Here is a 21,707-nt window from a genome sequence, read left to right as displayed (position 1 = left end):
GGGCAGTTCAACTTCCGGCTGAAAGTCGGAAGTGCCCGGCCACCTGCCTGAGCTGAGGCACTTCGGTTCCGGCGCTTCGAACCCGGCACTGTTGGCTGCGGAGGGCAGAGTCCGCGGGCGGGGGCAGCGTGCACTGGCCGCTGGGTCTCCGAACCGCCCGGGGCCCAGGAGGTACAGAGGGAGGGCGGACAGGGGAAGGGGTTTGAGCGGCGCACACGGTGATGGCCGTTACCTGCCTGGGGGCTGCAAGTAGATCACTAGAGATGAGGTGGGTGGGGCAGGGCGTCTCCTCAGCTGTATGCGCCCCGCTGGGGGGCTCCAGCACCCTGGGGCCGGGCTGGCTACTCCACCCAGGCTGGGCCATTTCTAGGAAGGAGGCAGCCGATGTCTCAGTGAGACACAGGAAGTCGGGGGCGAATGTGGGGCCCCCGCCCTCCAGTGTGCAGAGGGATGGGATTCCCCACTCCCACGCAGGGAGGGAGGCTAAGGAGAGGCCTGGCAGGCCCCTGGGGACAATGAGGACTGCACCCCCCAATTAACTTCTGCCTGGGGCAGCGGGGCACGACGGGGGCAGTGTGCCCTGACGGGGCACAGGCTACCTCGCTCAGAACAGGGTGGTCCAAGGCTGGGCAGATGGTTTGCATCTGACACGCCTGGAATGTAGTGCCCGCATAGGCCTGGCTCATTCACTTGGGAAGGGAAGTGGGGGGGCGATGCCTCTAATTTGGCAGGGGTTTCAAGGTAGATTTTAAAGTCTCACGATGAAGGGGTTGCATTGCCTTTGGGCATCAGTGAGCTATACCCTGAGAGGGTCTGTCCCCCACTGGATCCCCTTGTGAAGCCTTTTTGCACCTGAATTGCATGCTCACTGTGACTTCAGCTTCATGTCCTCCAGTAGTCTGCAAAAAGAAAAGGAGTACTTGTGGCACCTTAGAGACTAACCAATTTATTTGAGCATGAGCTTTCGTGAGCTACAGCTCACTTCATCAGATGTTTACCGTGGAAACTGCAGCAGACTTTATATACACACAGAGAATATGAAACAATACCTCCTCCCACCCCACTGTCCTGCTGGTAATAGCTTATCTAAAGTGATCAACAGGTGGGCCATTTCCAGCACAAATCCAGGTTTTCTCACCCTCCACCCCCCCCCCCCCCCCCCACAAATTCACTCTCCTGCTGGTGCTAGCCCATCCAAAGTGACAAAGTGCTAGCACCAGCAGGAGAGTGAATTTGTGTGGGGGGGTGGAGGGTGAGAAAACCTGGATTTGTGCTGGAAATGGCCCACCTGTTGATCACTTTAGATAAGCTATTACCAGCAGGACAGTGGGGTGGGAGGAGGTATTGTTTCATATTCTCTGTGTGTATATAAAGTCTGCTGCAGTTTCCACGGTAAACATCTGATGAAGTGAGCTGTAGCTCACGAAAGCTCATGCTCAAATAAATTGGTTAGTCTCTAAGGTGCCACAAGTACTCCTTTTCTTTTTGCGAATACAGACTAACACGGCTGTTCCTCTGAATCCAGTAGTCTGGTGGCCAAGGGTTGGTAAATGGCTGCACAGTGATCAGAAAGCATTGATAGGGATGGTTCTGCATGGGGGGAGGCCAGTAATGCCAAGTGGATCTGCAACACATTTTGCCTTCAAATGCCATAATTTCTCTCACCTTCCTTTTTATAACTGCCTGTGCTCATCCTCTCCTGCTTCTTGGCTATCTTACCCTATTTCTGCCTTGCTCTTTCCTTGCTGTGCTCCATTTGCCTGCCTCTCATCTGATCCCATCAAACCTAGATCTTCCATTCCTAACTTCTGGTCAACTCTCTGATTGGTGAATCTCTTCTACCCCTGAATAATTTGAGCAGAGTGGAAAGCTGAGTGTTTGTCAGAGGCCTCTGCTCTATGCAAGTACTCCAGGTAGAGCTGAGAGTGGTTAAATTAGTGGTTAAATGTGTTCTTTTAATACTGGATGGCGCATCTGACTCATGAATTTTGCAAGATACAGGCTGGTTTAGTGTTGATGGGCTATATTTTCAGATGAGCTCAGTTCCCATATAGGCACCTAAATTAAATGGCCAGATTTTTAAATCAGATCCAAACAAATTCCCGCGAAAACAATACGAGGGGCAGGAGGGGCTGCAAACTTTTGAAAAACTGACCACTTACTGAAGTGCCTAAATGGTAGCTGAGCTCTTCTGAAAATCTGACCTGACCCCTTCTTGAAATACAATTTAGTACAATTAACAACTACAAAATGTTTCACATGGGCACTGACTGTTTAGTACTCCATGAACTGTAGCTCTGGCAATTGTCTGAGATGCAGCTAGAACAATTTCTTCATCTTTTCTTGTAAGTTATTTATTGTATTAATCTTAAAAGCTAATAAACTATGTTTATCACATGATCTAGCCCTCCTACCAACCATTTTCATGCCTATACATGAAAGCCACTGGTGTCCTAGGACTCCTTTAAACTTCAACGGCCTGATACTGAGATGGGCTGAACATCTGCACTCCTCTTTGAAAATACATTGATTAGGTCATAAGATCAATGTTGAAAGATTGATTCTTTAATTATGAAAATTTCAGGCTGAATAATTATTCCGTGTAGAGTGTGGGACAATATGGAGCCAAACCACATTTGTGTAGAAAATAAGGAACAGTTCTTATATTGTAAAATAAATAGTAAGCAACCTTATGTTTCCTTTCTGCTGCTGCTTCCTGGAAGCTGTTTGATTGCCTTCTCTGTATAATCAAGAATAGGAGTTTTGTATGTTTTCTCCCTTCAAGTTATTCTCAAGGTTTTTGTTATGAATCTCCCTGCTCTTTACTTTTTCAGATCACATCCATGTTTCTCTTCTGTGTTAGCTTTTTTGTTTTTAAAGAAAGATATTTCTTACTCCAGTTCCATGTCTTCAAGACCAAGCTGTCGCTAACTGGGCATCTTGTTGGCAGCCTCACACAAGAGGGACAGGACTGAGTGGGCCATGGGGACTGATTTCACCTGTGGAATTCAGGGCAGAGTTGGAGCACATGTCTGGGTCAGTAAATAGTCTGGAAGCATGTGCAATTCTGTGGGCAAGTTAATGATAGAAAGGTAAGGGAGGTGTCATTTGATTCATAAAAACCTACAGGATCAAAATTTCAATGGTGTCACCCTCTGAAGCATGGTAGGGGGGACTCAATCCCTCTCTCCTCTCCACACTCCCCCCAGCTCCAGGTCGTCCATTTGGTGGAATTTTTTGATAATACATTGTCATCGGAAATGGGTCAAGTTGGATATCATTTGAAAGCCCTTTCTCTCACAAACAAGGGTACCCAACATGACAAACCTAGAACAATTGTGTAGATATACATTAGAGAAAATGTTTAAAAATCAACTTTTAAAAATTATACTTTAACACAGGCGTGTCAAACATGCAGCCTTCACAAAGCTAAATCATGGCCCTTGACTGACTGTGCTGTGTCATCAGTTAATGCCAGAACTGGATACCTAATTAATTTTTTTGATGTTACAGATTACTATAAATGGAAGGAGTACTTCGAGTTGATTTGCCATCATTGGCAAAAAAGAAGCAGTTCAGTTCTTCTTTGATAATCGGCTTTGGTTTTTATGCCAAAAGAGTTGTAATGAGGCACTGGTTAAGACGTCAGCATCAAGTCAGAAATTACTGGAATCCATCTGCAAATGGTATGCACGTCGTTACATAGCATACATTATATAATTTAATTAATTACAATCCCAAAGTAATTTATTACAAAATCTTTGTTTTTACTTTGGTCTTGATCGTTTTTAGGCATTAGTGTGGAGATAAAGAGTACCATCTAGTAGCTGCATCTTTGGAGAATACCACCGTGGAGGACTGGGTTAAACACAATGCTTCAGTGGCACCTCAAATGCTTATAAGACGTGCGCCTATAAACTGAATTTGGAAAGGCTGGAGAGAAAGTACATCAAGCACCCAGGAAAATGTTGAAGATGCCATGATCAGTGCCATCTGTGGGCGAGTCTTTGCTGCTCTTTATTTGATCTGTCAGGACTGCTAATTGGCATTTGTATCTCGTAGCACTGGAAGACTTTGTTAAATACTACTTTGCTTTAGATTTAACCAGCTATACTGTGATGATTGCCTGGTACCTCCCTGAAATAAGAGGTGTAGAAAAATGGAGGAATTTTGAAAGGGAAATTGGGTTGTTAAAAGGTCGCCAGCTCCCTTCTGTGCACTTGGTTCAGATGATGCCCTAGAACATAAAAACAGAGCAACAAAAGTGAAAGGGCGTAGAGTGGGCATAACACAGTATCCAAAGGCTCTTTCACAGTTTTTCCTGACAAATCCAGCACTCCATCCGTCAAGTTTTGAATGAAACATTAAGCATGGCTGGGAAAAAAACAAGCACCATCTAAATTCATTAGGTGCAGTTAAATGCCAAGAAGGGTCAATTTTAAAGCTACAGGATGAGCTTATTTGCACTGGCAACCGGAGCTCATTAATATTATGATAAAAGCAGTCTTCAGTGATGAGATAGCTGATGATGTCAATCAAATGCATACTTTTGGTCATGATTTGTATGAAACCTTTAAACCCCAAAGAATTATCCCAGGCTCTTTCAATCTACGGGCTCCAGTCAAGAAGAACTTGTGCTTTTTATATAAGCGATAAAGTCAGATTGAAGGTGGCAGGAATGATTACTGAGCTAACCACACATAGGACATTATTTGCTCTTTTCCTGGTTGTGTCCAGATCTCAAAATGATGTTGATATGTGAGACTTTGAAAAAGTACAAGTTCTCTGCGGTACCACAATTGTTCCATCACATTCAAACATCAATGTATTGTACCAGGCGAAAAGCAAACTAATGCACATCTTCTATTATGTTCCTAAGCCACCACCAATTAACAATGTGACCTGTACCTTATACCAGCAGAGGCCTTTCAGCATAGCAATCATAGATGCTATGGCTGAGATACATGCTCTCAACAAACCAGAAACGGTTAATACCTGCCAAGATTTGGCTGAACACTTCATTATGAGGCTACAGAGAAAATATTGGATGTATGATGAAGTCCACCTTGCATTTGACATGTATGCAGAGAAAACAATGAAAAATATTACCATGAAGAAGAAACTCCATGGTATTACACCTGTCCAATACAAAATAATTGACTCCACAAACTTCTCTAATGTCACAATAGAAGGTTGACTGGAAAGACCAAATTATCTTACTGGAAGGCACTTGATTCAGCCTCCAAAGACTCTTTCCTCACTCTTAAGGTACTCAGAACGGCTGAGACGGTCACTGATGAGGTCATAAATGCACTGCAGGCATTTGTATGCTGAGTTTATCATTTTAAGACCAACATGACAACACTCGCAGAGCTACATAGATTGTTTTCCAAGAAGCAGACAAATGGAGAAAAATTGCCACGGACAAGTATTTATACCTGCTAACCCGAGGGCAAATTATTGAGCAATGGAATCACTCCAGGATGATTGAACACATCCAAAACTATTCTATCGGACATGGATGAGTCTTATGTGTGAAATACCATATACTCCTGAATTAATCCTTCAGCTAATCAAATGCTCATGTGCAAAGACCAGATGCTTACCCTGTAAATGTTTGGCCATCAGCCTGTCCTGTACGGAGATGTGCGAGTGCGGCATGGACGAGGATCGGTGCGACAGCATCTAGCAGTGGTGCCCTAGAGAGAGAGAACATTTATTCAGCAAAATCGCCATCCATGTCTTCAGTCCTACAAGTCAAAGTTAACTTCCCTAGGATTACCAAAGATCAGTCTTTTTTTTTTTTTTTTTATGCAACCAATGCATTCCTGCGTTGAAGTATAATTAAATAAAATTTATTTTTAAGCATTTTCTCAAATATAATTGTTCTAGGTTTGTCATGTTGGATACCATTATGTTCGTGGGAGAAAGGGCTTTTGAGTGATACCCATTTCCAACAATACTCTATTATCAAAATTTCCACTGACCGGAGGACCTGGAGCTGGGGGGAGGAGGATGCAAGTTCCCGCCTGTCGCAGAGGATAATACCATTGAAATTATGATTCTGTAGATTTTTATGAATCAACTGGCACTTTGCTGTCATTGTCTGTCTGGCCCCTCTCTGTCACTAACTTGCCCACAGAATGAGATTTTACTACATTACACTCCCAGACTAAAATGGAAACTTGCACAGCTGCTGCCCATGCTGTATCTTTCACTAGCACCACATTCATACCAAATAAATATACATCTGTATTTTTCTAATCCAAGCATAATCTAATAGTATTTGTAGACTTTATGGCAGATGTCACAGTCACACCACCCTGTGCTGTGATCCTGTTAAGATTTAGCTAAACAAGATCAAATTGGGTCAGTACTTGGATGATAGACCACCAAGGAAAACTAAGGTGCTGTAGGATGTAGAGTTGGTGATCCAATAGGTGTCAGTCAGAATGGAACTGAACTGATGCCCCAGTGTGGTGTTGGGGGGAACTGTGCTATTGGAAGTTCTGTCTTTTGACTGACACATAAAATCAAGATCTTGAGCATTCGTGACCATTATGGAGCCCATGGAGTAGGGCAGTATCCTGGCCAAATTCCAACTTGGGTAATTACATTCTGCTGACTTAAGGTGTACAGTGATGGTTTCCACATATCTGTGTTGGATAAAGTGACTCCTATGCATAGTTTGTGAATCAATTCAAGTCTGTAAAGCACTTCGGGATCTTCCAGAATGAATGGTGCAATAGAAATGTCACCTTATCCTTTACAGATCGTTCCAGAAAGCCTCTTGTTGAATGACTTCAGTACTGATTTCCTTGAAGTGCCAATTCATTATTCGGTATGTCCAAGGTGTATGGGATAGCAAGGGAGTGTATTTTCCCTGTGTAGGTTGCACTGAGGCAGTTGTTAATTTTTTTCTCTTCCTGAACTCTCCTCCTGTTTTTGTACCCAGATTTGATTACTTACATGCAATGTTTGCCTTGTACATGCACAAGTTTTCTGGATGAGATCACTGTATTTCATTGGGATATTGCTTCTGGTCTATAGCAGGAAGACCTTACACTGATTAGTTCTTAATTCTTTTACTCCACATTAAAGATAGAACCAAGAAAAAGCGGTTACTCACCTTCTCGTAACTGTTCTTCAAGATGTGTTGTTCATGTCCATTCCAATCTGGTGTGTGTGTGTGTGTGTGCACACGTGCACGGTAGCCAGAAGATTTTCCCATAGCAGTATCTGTCAGGTCGGTCTGGGAGCCCCCTGGAGTTGCTCTTTCATGGCGCTCAATATAGAGCCCTGCCGACCCGTCACGCCTTCAGTTCCTTCTTGCTGGCTACTCTGACTGAGGGGTAGGAGGGTGGGTATTGGAATGGACATGAACAACACATCTTGAAGAACAACAGTTACAAGAAGGTGAGTAAACGCTTTTTCTTCTTTGAGTGCATGTTCATGTCCATTCCAATCAGGTGATTCACAAACCCAGATTCAAGAGGTGAGGTCAGAGTCGTCCACTGATTGGAGCACCACTCTTCCAAAGGCCGCATCATCTCTGGCCTGCTGGGTGATTGCATAGTGTGTGGTGAAAGTGTAAATGGGGGACCACATTGCCGCTCTGCAGATTTCCTGGGTGGGAACCTGCACAAGGAATGCTGTTGAAGAGGCCTGAGCCGTGGTGGAATGCACAGTGATCGAAGGAGCAGGTACCCCTGCTAGTTTGTTGCACTCCCAGATGCAGGACGTGATCCACAATGAAATCTGTTAAGAGACAGGAAGACCTTTCATTCTGTCTGCCACGGCCACAAATAACTGCACCGAGTTTCGGAATGGTTTCATTCTGTCGCTGTAGATGGCTAGCACTCTGTGGACATCCAATGAGTGAAGTCTTTGCTCCCTGCCGCTCGAGTGCAACTTAGGATAGAATACGGGGGGGAAGATGTCCTGGTTGATCTGAAACTGGGAAACAACCTTTGGGAGGAAAGCCAGGTGAGGTCTGAGCTGGACCTTGTCCTTATGGAACACAGCGTACAGGGGCTCTGAAGTCAGGGCATTGAGCTCAGACACCCTCCTGGCTGAGGTTATCACTACCAGAAACGCTACCTTGTATGAGAGATGGAGCATGTTGCCAAAGGTTCAAAGGGCGGTCCCATGAGTCTGGAAAGGACCAGATCGAGGTCCCAAGCCAGGACAGGCTGCCAGACATGCGGGTGTAGCCTGTCGAGCCCTTTAAGGAAACGGCTGACCATAGATTTGGCAAAGACTGTGTGGCCCTCTGTACCTGGATGAAGGGCAGAGGTGATGACCAAGTGAACCCTTATTGATGACATGGACAGCCCCTGGATGGAGATGGAGGAGATAGTCTAATATAAGTGGCACAGAGGTGAGCGTTGGGTGAATGATGCTGCACCAACCAGATTGAAAATCTCTTCCACTTAGCAAGGTAGGTAGCCCTGGTGGAGTGCTTGCACTGAGTCTGAGCAGGAGAGCTCCAGTGGGTTCAGCAATGGAGCTTCCACACCGTGAAGTGCAGCGACTCTAGGTTTGGATGTTGGAGACAGCCATGATCCTGAGTTAGTAAGGCTGGGAAGAGTGGCAAGGTGACTGGAGCTTCGACGGACATTTCCAGGGGTGATGTGTACCAGTCTTGGCGGTGCCAGGCTGGAGCTATCACAGTCACCAAAGCTTCTTCCCTCCATATCTTGAGGAGCACCATGTGAACGAGAGGGATGGGCGGGAACACGTATAGGAGATGGCCTCCCCATAGGAGGAGGAACATGTCCATGATGGATCCCAGGCTGTGATTCAGGAAGGAGCAAAATTGCTGACACTTCCTGTTGTGTCGCGTGGCGAACAGGTCTATCTGGAGAAAACCCCACTGATGGAAGTTTGAGTTCACAATGTCTGGGCGAAGGGACCAATCATGGTTGTGGAACGACTTGCTGAGATGGTCCACCAATTCATTCTGTACTCCAGGGAGGTACGATGCTTGCAGGTGTATCGAGTGTTCTACACAGAAGTCCCATAGTATGAAGGCTTCCTGGCACAGGGGAGAGGAGCATGCACCCCCATTTGTTGATATAAAACATAGCCGTCGTGTTGTCTGTCATGACTGATACACATCTCCCTGCTAGGTGTGCTCAAAGTCTGGTATGCCAGGCGTACAGCTCTCTGACATTGTGGAGAGTGAGATCTGCCTGAGACCAGAGGCCTTGTGTTCTGAGGTTTCCCAAATGTGCCCCCCAGCCCAAGTCTGATGTGTCCGTCACTAGCAAGAGGAATGGCTGAGGGCTGGTGAAAGGGACCCCTGCACGTACTACCTGTGGGTCGAGCCATCACAGGAGGGAATCGAGTACCGGGTGAGGCAGGGTTACAATCCTGTCTAAACTGTCCCGGGCTGGCCGGTACACTGATGCCAGCCATGACTCAAGAGGTCGAAGTCTGGCATGCTGTAGTAAGTAGGTACAAGCTGCCATGTGTCCTAGAAGTTTCAGGCAGTTCTGTGCTGTAATGGGAACTGTCTGAGACCTTGAGTAATGTCACCTAGGGCTTGAAATCTCGCTTCTGGAAGGAATGCCCTGGTGTATGTTGAGTCCAGTAGCATCCCTACAAATTCTATCCTCTGAACCGGGGACAGCTTTGATTTCCCCTCGTTCAGTAGCAAGCCCAGTTCGTCAAAAGAAGCTCTTATGAAGGCGAACTGCGTTTCTACTTGAGTCCTGGATCAGGCCTTGATCAGCCAGTCGTCGAGGTACGGGAACACCTGTACCTGTCTGTCGCCTGCAGAGAAACACGGACACGACTGCCATGCACTTGGTGAATCCTTGAGGTGCGGCTGAAAGACCGAATGGGAGGACTGTGAACTGGTAGTGGGTGTTGTTGTTCACCACAAACCTGAGGTATTTTCTGTTGGACGGAGTTGTTATTATGTGAAAGTATGCATCCTTCAAGTCAAGGGCGACATACCAGTTTCCTGGATCTAATGAGGGGATGATGGAGGCCAAAGAGACCATGTGGAACTCAAGCTTCTTCACGAACTTTTTGAGTTCTCACAGGTCTAGGATGGGCCTGAGCCTGCCTTTGGCTTTCGGTATTAGGAAATACCGAGAATAGAAACCATTGCCCTTCTGCTCCTGAGGAACCTCTTCCACTGCCCCCAGCAAAGGGAGCGAGTGCACCTCCTGTATAGGGAGTTGCTTGTGAGAGGGATCCTCGAAGAGGGACAGTGAAGGATGGTGGGAGGGCACAGAATTGGATGAAGTATCCCCTCTCTACCATACAGTGCACCCAGCAGTCTGAAGTGTTACGGGACCAAGCACAGTAGAAAGGGGACAGCCAGGATGAAAAGGTAAGGCGGGGTAGATCCAGTTTTTGTTCTGGTGCGCCGTCCTTGACTGAACTTTCAAAAGACCTGTTTCGGACCGGAAGGTGGCTTGGATTGCACAGAGCCCTGGCCTGATGATGGGTGTAGCCTTTTCCTGCCACTCCTGTTCCTCCTCTGGGAACCGTCCTGATGGTTCTGCTGGTAGAAGCGTGGGGGAGGTTGTGGTCTAAAATGCTTCTGCTGCATAGTTGGAGTATGGAGGGCCAATGATTTGAGAGCAGTTCTCGAGTCCTTTAGGCTATGCAGCCTTTTGTCTGTTTTCTGGGAAAAGAGAGCCGAACCCTCGAATGGGAGGTCCTGAACAGTCTGGACCTCACATGGCAGGCCCGAGACCTGGAACCTCTGAATCATGGCTATGTCCATAGCCATCACGCAGGTAGCCGCATCCAGCGTGGCTTGCAGCGAAGCTTGTGAAATGAGCTTCTCCTCCTCCCACCAGAGCCAAAAACTCGGCGCAGGAGTCCTTCAGCTCTGCAGATTTTGCCATTGTCCCGCATGTGTTGTAGCAGTACCTGCTGACAATGGCCTGCTGATTCTCCTTCCTTAGAGGTTTTTAAGGTCAGGCTTGACAAAGCCCTGGCTGGGATGATTTAACTGGGAATTGGTCCTGCTTCGAGCAGGGGGTTGGACTAGATGACCTTCTGGGGTCCCTTCCAACCCTTATATTCTATGATTCTATGATTAGAGATGTGGAGCTGCAATCCGCCAGTGGAATAGACCTCTCTCCCATAAAAGTAGAATCATTTTGCTTCACGATTCTTCGGGGAGGGTCCCTGGAAGCCCTGGCGTTCACATTGGTTGGCAGCATCAAGAGCAAGAGAGTCAGGTGGGGGATGGGCATACAAATGCTCATAGCTCCTGGACAGCAGAAAGTAGTGCCTTTTGTTGTGCTTAGTTGTAGGGGGCAATGAGGCTGGGGTCTGCCACAAAGTTTTTTGTGGTGTCAGAGATGGTCTTTGTAAGAGGCAAGGCGATACGTGCAGATCTGGAGGGGTGAAGGATGTCTACCATTGGATCTGCGTCCTCCACTACCTCCTTCACTTGAATGCCCAGGCCCTGGGCAACTGTTGCAGCAATTGCTGTAGAACCCTGCTGTCCTCCAGGGCTGGGGCTGTAGCCGGGCCCACCAGCGCCTCATGTGGTGAGGACGAGGAAGAGACCCCCGTAAGGGGTGGCTGCTCCCTTCCTTCTGCACCCAAAGGGTTCTGCAGCACCTGGATTTCTTGGGCCGGTGCCCACTCAGATGGTGTTGTGCCCCTCGGTGTCAGGACTCAGCACCGGTGTCAGTGTATGCAAAGTGTAATCGGTGCCGAGGCAGTCGCTGGTGCCGGAGCCGTTGTCAGTGTTGGAGACATCGGAGCCAAAACAACTGGGGCTGGTGCAGGCCATGCCGGTGCCACGGTGCCAGAGGCGATGGGATGGTGGCATTGGGTGGCAATGCAGCTACCCGCGATCCTACTGATGCCAGTGGTGCTGGCGGGGGTACAGACATGGCTGAGGCCACTGACATTGCCCTGGGATGTGACCCTTGGCTTTGATGAAAAGCCCAGGGAGGCCAAAAGGGCCATTGCGCTGGGGGCTGCCATTGTGCGGGCGATGGTGCCAGGTAAGGGTGCTGGTCCTGTGTTGACATGGACCATCTGCTCCTACTCCTACAGGACCAATAGGAGTCTGACTCTGAGGTGTCTGAAAAAGAGGACCACAGAGGAGCAGTATTTCTGGGTGAGGACCGTTCGTGCCGAGGGCTCGGGGACCATCGCAGCTGCTGGATCTGTTCCAGTGCCCAGGAGTGGTGCGCTGGAGTTGGAGATCAGCAGGGCATCATGGCGGGCTTTCCCCCTTGAAGGCGCTCTGCGAGCAACCAGTACTGGTGACCTGTCCCGTCTAGGAGGGGAGAACGGTGCCATGAAATGGAGCAATTCTTGGGCTGCCTCGAATGCCTCCGGAGTTGAAGGGAGGTGCAGCTCCCAGGTTGGCCTCAGCAAATGAGGAGGGTCTAAACTCAACCGTCCTTCCACGTGGGCAGGAGTCTACACGACTGTCACCGGTGGTGGAGCGGAAATAGTGTGGCCCAACTTGGGTCTCACGATGGCTAGCTCCTTAGGCCTAATGGGGAGAGCGACCCCTCTCTGGCCTCTTCTTCTTTTGCGGTACCGGTGACTCCATGTGGCATGTGAGCCATGAATGGAGCCGGTGCCATGAGTACTTGTCCTTACTCAGCACCGGTGCTTGTGCTGATGGTGCTGGAGCGCTCTGCATCGAGGAAGAGGAACGCGGTGCAGGTCAGTCGACCTGGGGTCAGACTTGGGGTGGAGTGCAGCCTCCATTAACAGGATCTTCAGGCACTGATCTCTGTCCTTTTAATGTCCTGAGCCGAAAGGTCTTGCAGATGGTAGAACGATCCTTCTGATGGTTCTCTCCTAAACACTTCAAACATGAAGTGTGAGGATCGCTTCTGGGCATACACTTGCTGTAGACTTCACAGGCTTTGAAGCCCGGAGACCCTGGCATGCCCTGGCGTCAAGAGAGTGAGGAGGGGACGCCCCCTCCCCAAGAAAACTTAGTCTAACACTAAGGGCTCCTAACTATTTAATTAACTCTACAGAGCTAATGAAAACTATGTATATAGACTGCTAAATGCACTTGCCAAGACAAGAGCACAGGGAAGTTCCAGCAAATCGTCACTGGTGGTAAGAAGGAACTGAGAGGGTGGCGGGTCGGCAGGGCTCTATATTGAGCGCCATAAAGGTGCAACTCCAGGGGGCACCCAGACCGACCCGATGGATGCTGCTATGGGAAAATCATCTGGTTACTGTGCATGTGTGTGGACATGAACAAGCACTCGAAAAAGAATACACTGTTTTGGTTGCCTCATGTAGTTCTAAGGGGAATAGTTTTCTTGACCTTCATTATGCTAACAGGTCAGCTTATGCCAGTCTTAAGAGGGCTGATAAACAAGAATCCCAATAGAAAAAGCCACCTCAGTGACTAGTATTCTGTTGCCCTCACTGGTATCCGTGACCCTTCAATTAGCAGCTAAGATCTGAAATGCACAAAGTAGTAATGGCTATTGACAAGAAGTTTGTAAATGAATGGGCAGTTCTCCCAGCCTTTCAAAGAGATCTGATGATTCAGAGTGGCAGCACTGCAAGTGCCAAGTATGAGATAATCAGACCTGCAGAGCCGTATGCTGCATAGGCAGGATTGTTTCTGGAATGACTTTGGTTCTTTCTAAGCTACTTTCACCTATTGTTGGTTGCCAGTCCTGCCTTTGGGAGTATGAGCATCATTGGCTCTGGACTCTTGTTTAAAAGCACTTTGTAAAATAAGATATTGTTGCACAAAGCCTGTTTCTTGATTAGAACTGTTAATGGAATAAGTAATACCGATTGTAAAGGGTTGTAATGATGGTTATATAGAGCTTTCATCCCAAAGGATCCCAAAATGCCTTACAAGCTATATACAGCCACATATGCTTCAAACTATGAGCATCTCATGACATTTGGGTATCTTGTTAGTTTCCTGAATTGACTTTTGGGTATATTGCTAGTAACTCTTTTTTGTGAGCACACGATGGCACCGTTGAAACCAGGTAGTTTTCAGGCCTAACAGTTTGCTCCATGAATTTGTTCAGAGCTGAGGGGAAACATGCGTGTGTCCTGTGTGTTGATGCTGCATGCCTAGTGGGAGTGTCATAACAAATGGTTGAGGGAATGGCAGAAGGAGGGGACGCCGGTGCTCCGCCCATCCATCTGTGGGTGCGACGGGTAGGCGTCTACTGTGATGAACGCCGTAAAACATGGCTCGTGGCTGTGGAAGAGGCAAGTGACTTTCAAGCTTCTCAGTGATCATAGTTCTGATATTGTGGATGTCTTTACTGCATTGCTAATAACCGACTTATTCTTCTCTTGTGTACTTTCCCCTAGGAGGCAGGTACCCTGAGGGCCCGGATTCAACGAGTTCGGGTCCCCCTGGGTGAGGCACTGCGACCCAGCCAACTTCCCCCATCACAACTGCCTCACATGTGGCAGCTTTCCGAGGGCGAGCAGTACAGGGATAGTAACTCTCGCATTTGGGAGATACAGCACCATCTAATGGTAAGACTGGTGGCAAACCTGAGTCATTCATGTTTGTGAAGTGATTTGAGATCCTTGAGGAAAGGTGCTGTAGTAGGGCAAAGAAATATTATTATTGAGGTATATTAGCTCTTTGCCACAGTGGTTTAGGTGTACTGAACTTTTCCTTGTCATATACAGATCAGGGGAGTTGAGGAGCTGCTGCTTAGACTCATGCCTGGTGATTAACTTGGTAAGTGTTGCCATTTCCTCTCTTTCTTACTCTTCTTTAACTATTTGTAGTGGTCCTTTAATATGAATTTTTGTCTTTCAGGAGCGGTGCCTCTAGGAAGATGTCCCTGTTTGTTTTGTACAATATATGATTCTCTCACCTCAGAGGTGGGAGGTGGCAGCTGTTTAACAGCACACAGCAGCACCACACAAGAGTTTAGGACAGGCAGTGAAGAAGAGTATCATGTCCAATTGAAACTACAAGGGGCAGTTTTAGGTAGGCAGAATGTAATTTCCCTGACTGGAGTTTGGCCAGGATACTGGGGCTAATGCCCCATCTGTTTTGAAAAGTGCCATGGGATTGTTAATGACCATGAATGGTCAGAATGTCTTTCATATCCTATCCACAAGACAGTACATCAGCATCTCCTAGCACTGTGTGTGGGGACTTTGGCTTAATGGTGGCTCAGAGGGAAGAGTGATGCCCCAACACCACTTCCTGCAGCATCTGCATTTTCTTTGGAGTCTTCCATCCAACTACTAATCCCATCCACCTCTGCTTTCCTTTTGATCTCAAAGTGTCATGACGATAGACAGGTCAAACTGGGTGTCAAAAACCCTATCTTAAAAAAGGTTTGAGTCTGATAAGGTCATCTGCTGCATTTTTTGCTAGGTTGTTTAAATCTACCGATCGCCAAGGCATTTTCTTTTAAAAAGTAATCCTTTTTTAGGACCACAAAAATGATGCTTTTATTTATAAATTCCTTCTCCAGAGGCAGTTCTATGACAAATGCTGTTTCCCTAGAAGCGCCGCTCCCCCCATCAATGTTAGTACATCAAAAGATATTTGAGCATAATAAGCTCTGAGTTGAGCTCTTAAACTAAAACAACCATGTTCATTTAAGCATCCTTCAGATTCAACGTGGGTGAGAGTTCACTAATTGCCAAGTGGAAAAAGAACTAGATTTGACCAGGAAGAGATTTTCAGATTTTACAAGATGAACCCTTCAAGATACCCATCATCCACTTTTCATTCCTTGCCTAACTCTGGCTGTCCCCAGTGATATCCTAGGGTGTTTAAAGCATTGTTGCTCCCTGGGCCAGTGGAGGACAGGACAGTGGGGAAGGTTCCGTGGTCGGCTTGTGGCAATAAGGAATTCTTTTGTGTGTCTCACAGTGACCCTAAAGCAACGTGAGACTGGCTTTGAATGGGGACCCATCCAATTGTCCATTGTGAGGAGGGTGTATGAATAGGGAAAATGTGAGCTCCATAGGGTCTAAGTCTTAGGCAGTGCCTTGCCCAGCCCCTAGAGAGAACCCACACCCCACTGTTTGTATAGTAACATTTTCCTATCATTCTAGTTCTGTGGATATGCCCCAGAAGGATCCCTGCCAGAAACAAGCCTGTGAAATACAGAAATGCTTGCAAGGTACCATGTGCAATCTTTTCTTTTTGGTGTCTTTTGTTTGTTTGTTTGTTTGTTTTTAAATTTAACCCCATCCTCCTTTCTCCCTAGCAAGAGGAATAAGGGAAGGACGAAAAATAACTTAGTTGCAAATGTAATGTAGTTGTAAAATCAGATTTTAATATCACCACATTGCATTTGATTTGATGTAACTAAACTCCACTACTGTACGACAAAGAGTTTGTCACAATAAAGGATAGTACTTATTTGTGTGTCTGAAAATAGATATATAGGAGAGGCAGTGGTGTTGTAGTATGGTGTAAAGTTTGCATTAACCTGAATTTGGGATGGTCACGTTACTCACACATGGTAAAATGAGCCACAGGTCACTCATCTTGGAAAATCCCGGGTGGGTGTGCGGGTTCTCTCCCGTAAGTTGTTCTTGCCAAGGCCCAGGGTTTCAGTCTGTCATCCCTCCCCTGTTCCATATATGTCTGCAGCCAGTAGGGGAAACCACAAGAGGCTCTCTGCAGAGAGATGATGCTGAGCTGTAGGTGTCCTCTTCATTAAGCCTAGATTCATCAGCCTCCTTGCTTTCCCAGTGGCTCAGAGAAGCTGGGATGTGAATGAGAGCTAACTGGCCAGGGCTCATTCCCTGACCAATGAGCATCCCTTTCAGGTTAGCTGGAAAGCACCAGAGCAATGTACCCTCCTTTGGTCTCTTCAGCTCCTGTTTGCGCACAGCGAGATGTACAGGTGAGATGACAGGAGACCTGTGTTGCTCCTAGGCTAGATCACTGCTGTGGGCTCTAGTTGGGGTTACCTGGAAGGATGTAAGCCAGACAGTTACTCTTCTCTTGGAAAGATTCTAATGCTTGTTCTGGAATCCCCAAGTTGCTCTTTTAGTCTCTCATTGGGTCACTGTTTCCTCCCACTTAGTCTTCAAAAAGCTTGGGAGAATGATTATAGCAGTGCCTGTTTGGGCAGTGCAATCTCCATTTCTCTTAACTAGGCTTGGCAGAATTAGAGTTTGTTCTCTTTATAAAAAAGGGGTACTTGTGGCACCTTAGAGACTAACAAATTTGAGCATAAGCCCACAAAAACTTATACTCAAATAAATTTGTTAGTCTCTAAGGGGCCACAAGTACTCCTGTTCTTTTTGTGGATACAGACTAACACGGCTGCTACTCTGAAACCTGTCACACTTTTTATAATTTCAACGAATAATTTTCATTTTTTTCAATTTGTAACTATTTTCAAAATTGCACAATTATGGGGTTTAAACATTTTTTATTTTTATCCATTTTAAATTTTCACAATTACAGGAAATCGGGGGTGGGGGATCAGTGATTGACTGTCATTAAATATTGAAATTCAAAAAGATAAATATCCTTAAATCAAACGCTAATAAGTTCTGAAGCAGCATTTTTCTTCCTTGGCCGATCTGGAAATTTTGATGATTATTGATGGATGCCTCAGTTTGTGTGTGTAGGGTGAAAGTGACATTTACCAATAAAAATCTAGTCCTTCCAAGCCTACTTTATAGGGGGAGGTAGGTAACCCTCTGGCCAGGAAAGCTTCCTGCAGACAGAGACTTTATTAGCTAGCACCACTGTTCCACCTGCAGCAATAGCTGCTCTGTCATGCTAGGGGCCACCTCCCTCAAAATTCTCACATTCTTTGAAGATGGTGAACCTGTAAAACATTCTGGGACATTACAGGATCGAACAAGCTGTGCTGCCAAGCCGAGTCTCAGTTTCAGAACGTAAAGATTAAGGGTGGTGTTGGACAAGTAACCTATGTTCTGCAGTGTTTGAGAACTCTTAGCACCCTGAGGCACTATGGCCTCAATGAGTGCCACAGCTATTGCTACTTCTTAGAACCTGGGGTATGGTAGACACTGGGAGGGGAAGGAGAGAGCTGTGTGCATATGTGGGTTGACATCCACTAGAAGGTTGCTCGTTCCTAGTCTCAGCACTTTTGAGCTAATTGATGGCTCTGTGAGAAGAGGTATTTCACACAGGAAAGGGTGCAGGGGGCTTCACACAGCTCTGCAGAGCTCTCTGCCTGCCCCCCAAGAATGATTCTTCTTGCTGGTTGCAACCCATCTCTGGCCCCTCTTATGGTGCCCAAAGGCCTCTTTGACTAACTTGAGTGAAAAAAACCAAACCATGCATCTCTCTGCATTTGTAGTGTGTTCTTCATTTGGTGTCTAAGGTTTAAATTCAACTGTAATCATTTATGGGTGACCTCCGAATTGGATGGGGAATAAATCCGTGGGAGAACAGAACCAAAGTCCAAACCCAGCTAGAGAGAGCAGGGGTTGCAGGGCAGGGAATCAGTGAAGATTTGTTAATAAATGTGAAGTTTTCTACCTAACAGTGGTAGATACACAATTGGGAGGTGGGTCATGCACCCCATTAGCTGTACTCCCTCCATTAAAGCAAGTTGTTTGCACCTCATCTCAACACCATTTCCCCAGAACTAAGCAGTATAGCTATTGCAGAGCAGGGATGTGGATGGGATGGGGAAGTGGCCACAAGAGGATCAAGCTCAATCCACAATGTGAAAGAACTTAACTAGGTTAGATGAACCCCCTTTTTCATGCAATTTGCTCTCTAGTGCAGGATTAGCATCTCCATTCTTTTATTTTACAGCCAACAACTATCTGGAGGCTAGATGTGAGGCTGTGCTCCAAGAGATGAGAAGATGCTGCGCCCTGTACCCCAAGGGCAGATCCATCTGTTGTTCGGGGTTTGAGAAAGAGGAAAGAGAGAGGGAGAAGCTTAAGGCAGCTTCAAATGGGATTCATGCAGCACCACAGTAACAGGCTGCAGCTCCAGCTCCAGGAGGTTATGGAGCGTGGGCCTCTCCTACAGACAAAGTAGCATGCAAGTGGCAAATAAGAATAAACCGGTTAAAATAATGCATTATCCACACTGATAAGGAAGCCAAAGAAGAATCCATCATAGAATAAAACGTCCTGTGCACCAAATGTAAAATGCAATACAACAGATGGGCTGTTCAAAGGATTATGTTTTCTATCCCAAACTCTTGTGACTTACAGTGCATTACATCTCTCTAAATACAGTTTGTTTCTGATGCTTAATGTACTCAGTAATCCATTCTCAGAATAAGAATTTGAGGGTGAAATATAAAACTTTCAGCCTTCTGGCATAGGACGTACAGGAAATAAGTTCAAGGAGAGTCTATTGAATGTGATGCATTAAGCAAGACCATCTTTGAGTAGCAGAAATATTCCTATCATTGAGCCATAGTTTCCCAAAGACGTGATCTGCTTTTCTAGTACTTAAAGCAAGAATGGGATTCAGCTCTGGGGTTTATTCCCAGCTCTGCCACAGTTCGTCTGTGCCCATAAGTCACTTCACCGAGGTGCCTGTTTCCTCAGTTGTGCAATGGGGTATTGGATTAATGAATAGTTAGACCACATTGCACAATAGTATTTGTATGATCTTAAAGACGTTGCAGAAGTATTTTATTTCAGGGACTGCTAAAGGAATAGATTCTTTTAAAGTAGTATTTATGGAAAACTGAGGTGTTGGAATAAAATGGATTTTTATGATGTTGAGAGCAGCAGTCATCTTGTATGACTGAACATCTCTAAGCAATATGACATGCAATGAATTTGTGAGACGACAATGCCCCTTTACACATAGTTCTGTCATACAAAGCCTAAGCAACTTTGTGCACGTCAGGGTGATCATTACACTATCAAGCACAACTTAGTTAAGAAATATAGGTTTTTATGAACAATAACAGACCACTTCAGTTACTGGACATAATAGGGAGATACATCAAAGCACAGATGATAGATCCATTTATGTTTTGTATTCTAAATACCATGATACAAAATAAATGACTGGAATAATCTGAGTTCTCACTAGGGGTATTTATTCTGTTGTCTGGTTAGAGCATAACTTCTTCTCTCATGTGGTCAGGCAGTTTAGCTGATTTCATGATTCAGGCCCCCACCCACAAATTTTTGGAAGCTGTTTGGTGTTTTTATACCCTGAGCTTGTAATAATAAATTAACAATTTGTCACAGGAGTAACCTAGCATCTTGTTTTGATTAAGAGCTAGGAAAGTAATGAAGTGAAGTGGCTTTGAAGCTCTTCACAGCAAGTTCATATTTACCTCATTTCCCATTCAAAGAGAAGCTGCAGCAATGCACAAAGGGCTGGCTCGAAGCTTTTTTACAGCCATGACTTTGCCTTAAGGACATAAAACTTCTCGACGGCATCAGACTGTAGTCCTTCTTACCCAATATCCTGTCTCTTGACAGTGGCTGGTACCAGAACTTTTGGGGGAGTGGGTGTACAACAGGTCAGTAAAAGAGTGTCTTCCGCTCCCAGCTTTGTTCCAAGCATGGAGTTCTGGCCCTGACCATTTTGGCTAATAGCCATTGATAGACTTATCCGGTTCTTTTGTGAACCAAGTTATACTTTTGGCCATCAAAACATCCTATAGTGATGAGTTCTACAGATTAACTGTGCACTGTGTGAAAAAGTACTTTGTCTAGTTTGTATTAAATCTACTGCATGTTAATTTTGTCAGTTGACCCCAGGTCTTTGTATTCTGTGTAAGGGTAAGCAACACTTATCTGTTCACTTTTTTGCATAGCCCTCTATCATATCTACCCTTAGTCATCTCTAAGCTAAACGTTTTAGTCTCTCCTCCTATGGAAGCTGTTCTATATCTTTGATCATCATTGTTGCCCTTCTCTGAACTCTTTCCATTCTCCTATATTTTTGCAATAGGGCAACCAGAACTGGATGCAGTACAGAGGGTGTGGATGCACCATGGATTTACATAGTGGCATTGTGACATTTTCTGTCTTTTCTAGCCCTTTCCTAATGCTGCCTAATTTTTTTGACGGCTGCTGCACATTGAGTAAATATTTTCAGAGAACTATTAATGCTGACACCTAGATCTCTTTTTTGGATGGGAATAGCTAATTTAGAACCCATTGTGTATCCATAGGTGGGATTATTTTTTCCCCACTGTGCATTACTTTGTATTAACATAGAAATTCATCAGCCAGTTTTGTGAGATTCCTTTGTAACTCCTTGCCATCCGCTTTGGCCTTAGCTATCCTGAGTAATTTTGTATCATCTGCAAACCCTGCCACCTCACTGTTTGCTCCCCTTTTTAGATCATTAATGAATATGTTGAACAGCACAGATTGTTAGTGAATCCTGCTGTTCACCTCTCCCTTGTAAAAACTGACCATTTCTATTATTCAAGCAGTTAATGATCCACCAGAGGACCTTCTCTCTTATCCCCTGACTGCTTAGTTTTCTTTCATTGTGTCCAATGCAGAAGCCTTAGGACAAGAGTTACCTTTGTGTTCCCTTCTGTTTGGTTCACTGGATGGAGTTTGACATTTGTTTAGGAGGGAGACTCTTATAGCATGAGCTTGCAGAGGTGTCATTGATTTCTTACCCTGGAGGGCAAAATAGCGAGGGAAACCTAAGGCCCCTTAGGCATATGCTGAATGAGATTGCATCAACTGCCCCATTGGGGAAAGGATCAACACAAACATAGATAAGCCAGGGTTAGTTAAGGGAACGATTACCTTTGAGGTCCACATTTACCCAGCCCCAGAGAAATGCA

General features: G+C 45.8%; 3 protein-coding genes across 8 annotated transcripts in view; 2 read left to right on the top strand and 1 right to left on the bottom strand.

The window, feature by feature from the left end:
• Positions 1-18: 18 nt before the first annotated feature.
• Positions 19-19,967, top strand: CMC4 (C-X9-C motif containing 4). Of its 5 annotated transcripts, XM_048863643.2 has the most exons (4): positions 14,391-14,478; positions 14,638-14,689; positions 16,030-16,097; positions 18,731-19,967. In XM_048863643.2, the coding sequence occupies exons 3-4, from the start codon at positions 16,040-16,042 to the stop codon at positions 18,898-18,900; spliced, it is 228 nt and encodes a 75-aa protein (XP_048719600.1). In that variant the 5' UTR covers positions 14,391-14,478; positions 14,638-14,689; positions 16,030-16,039; the 3' UTR covers positions 18,901-19,967. The 5 variants fall into 5 exon arrangements, with proteins under 5 accessions (XP_048719598.1, XP_048719596.2, XP_048719597.1 ...); XM_048863641.2 differs by lacking the exons at positions 14,391-14,478; positions 14,638-14,689 and adding an exon at positions 19-171; XM_048863639.2 differs by lacking the exons at positions 14,391-14,478; positions 14,638-14,689 and adding an exon at positions 192-268.
• Positions 2,544-21,707, bottom strand: part of FUNDC2 (FUN14 domain containing 2) — a 29,194-nt gene continuing 10,030 nt past the window's right edge. Inside the window, exons 6-8 of one of the 2 annotated variants that reach the window (XR_007358380.2) lie at positions 16,438-16,896; positions 5,607-5,699; positions 2,544-4,237 (exon numbers count right to left, since the gene is read on the bottom strand). The gene's annotated coding sequence lies outside the window, so the exon portion shown is untranslated. The remainder of the gene's footprint in view (positions 4,238-5,606; positions 5,700-16,437; positions 16,897-21,707) is intronic. The other variant, XR_007358384.2, reaches the window with a different exon arrangement.
• MTCP1 (mature T cell proliferation 1) lies at positions 13,123-14,909 on the top strand. The gene is made up of 4 exons (XM_048863646.2): positions 13,123-14,202; positions 14,308-14,478; positions 14,638-14,689; positions 14,771-14,909. The coding sequence occupies exons 1-3, from the start codon at positions 14,083-14,085 to the stop codon at positions 14,683-14,685; spliced, it is 339 nt and encodes a 112-aa protein (XP_048719603.1). The 5' UTR covers positions 13,123-14,082; the 3' UTR covers positions 14,686-14,689; positions 14,771-14,909.

The sequence above is a fragment of the Caretta caretta genome, chromosome 9, assembly GCF_965140235.1.
Source record: "Caretta caretta isolate rCarCar2 chromosome 9, rCarCar1.hap1, whole genome shotgun sequence".
NCBI lineage: Eukaryota > Metazoa > Chordata > Testudines > Cheloniidae > Caretta > Caretta caretta.
The sequence above is the reverse complement of the archived record's forward strand: the minus strand, read 5'-3'. Positions and strand labels throughout refer to the sequence as shown.

Bases quoted from the DNA above. Each gene is read 5' to 3' on its own strand.
- CMC4 (XM_048863639.2), top strand. From the start codon at position 222: ATGGCCGTTACCTGCCTGGGGGCTGCAAGTAGATCACTAGAGATGAG. The intron at 269-16,029 runs GTGGGTGGGGCA...CTATCATTCTAG, and splicing joins AGTAGATCACTAGAGATGAG to TTCTGTGGATATGCCCCAGA. The intron at 16,098-18,730 runs GTACCATGTGCA...TTTATTTTACAG, and splicing joins AATACAGAAATGCTTGCAAG to CCAACAACTATCTGGAGGCT.
- MTCP1 (XM_048863646.2), top strand. From the start codon at position 14,083: ATGGTTGAGGGAATGGCAGAAGGAGGGGACGCCGGTGCTCCGCCCATC. The intron at 14,203-14,307 runs GCAAGTGACTTT...ACTTTCCCCTAG, and splicing joins GGCTCGTGGCTGTGGAAGAG to GAGGCAGGTACCCTGAGGGC. The intron at 14,479-14,637 runs GTAAGACTGGTG...TGTCATATACAG, and splicing joins AGATACAGCACCATCTAATG to ATCAGGGGAGTTGAGGAGCT.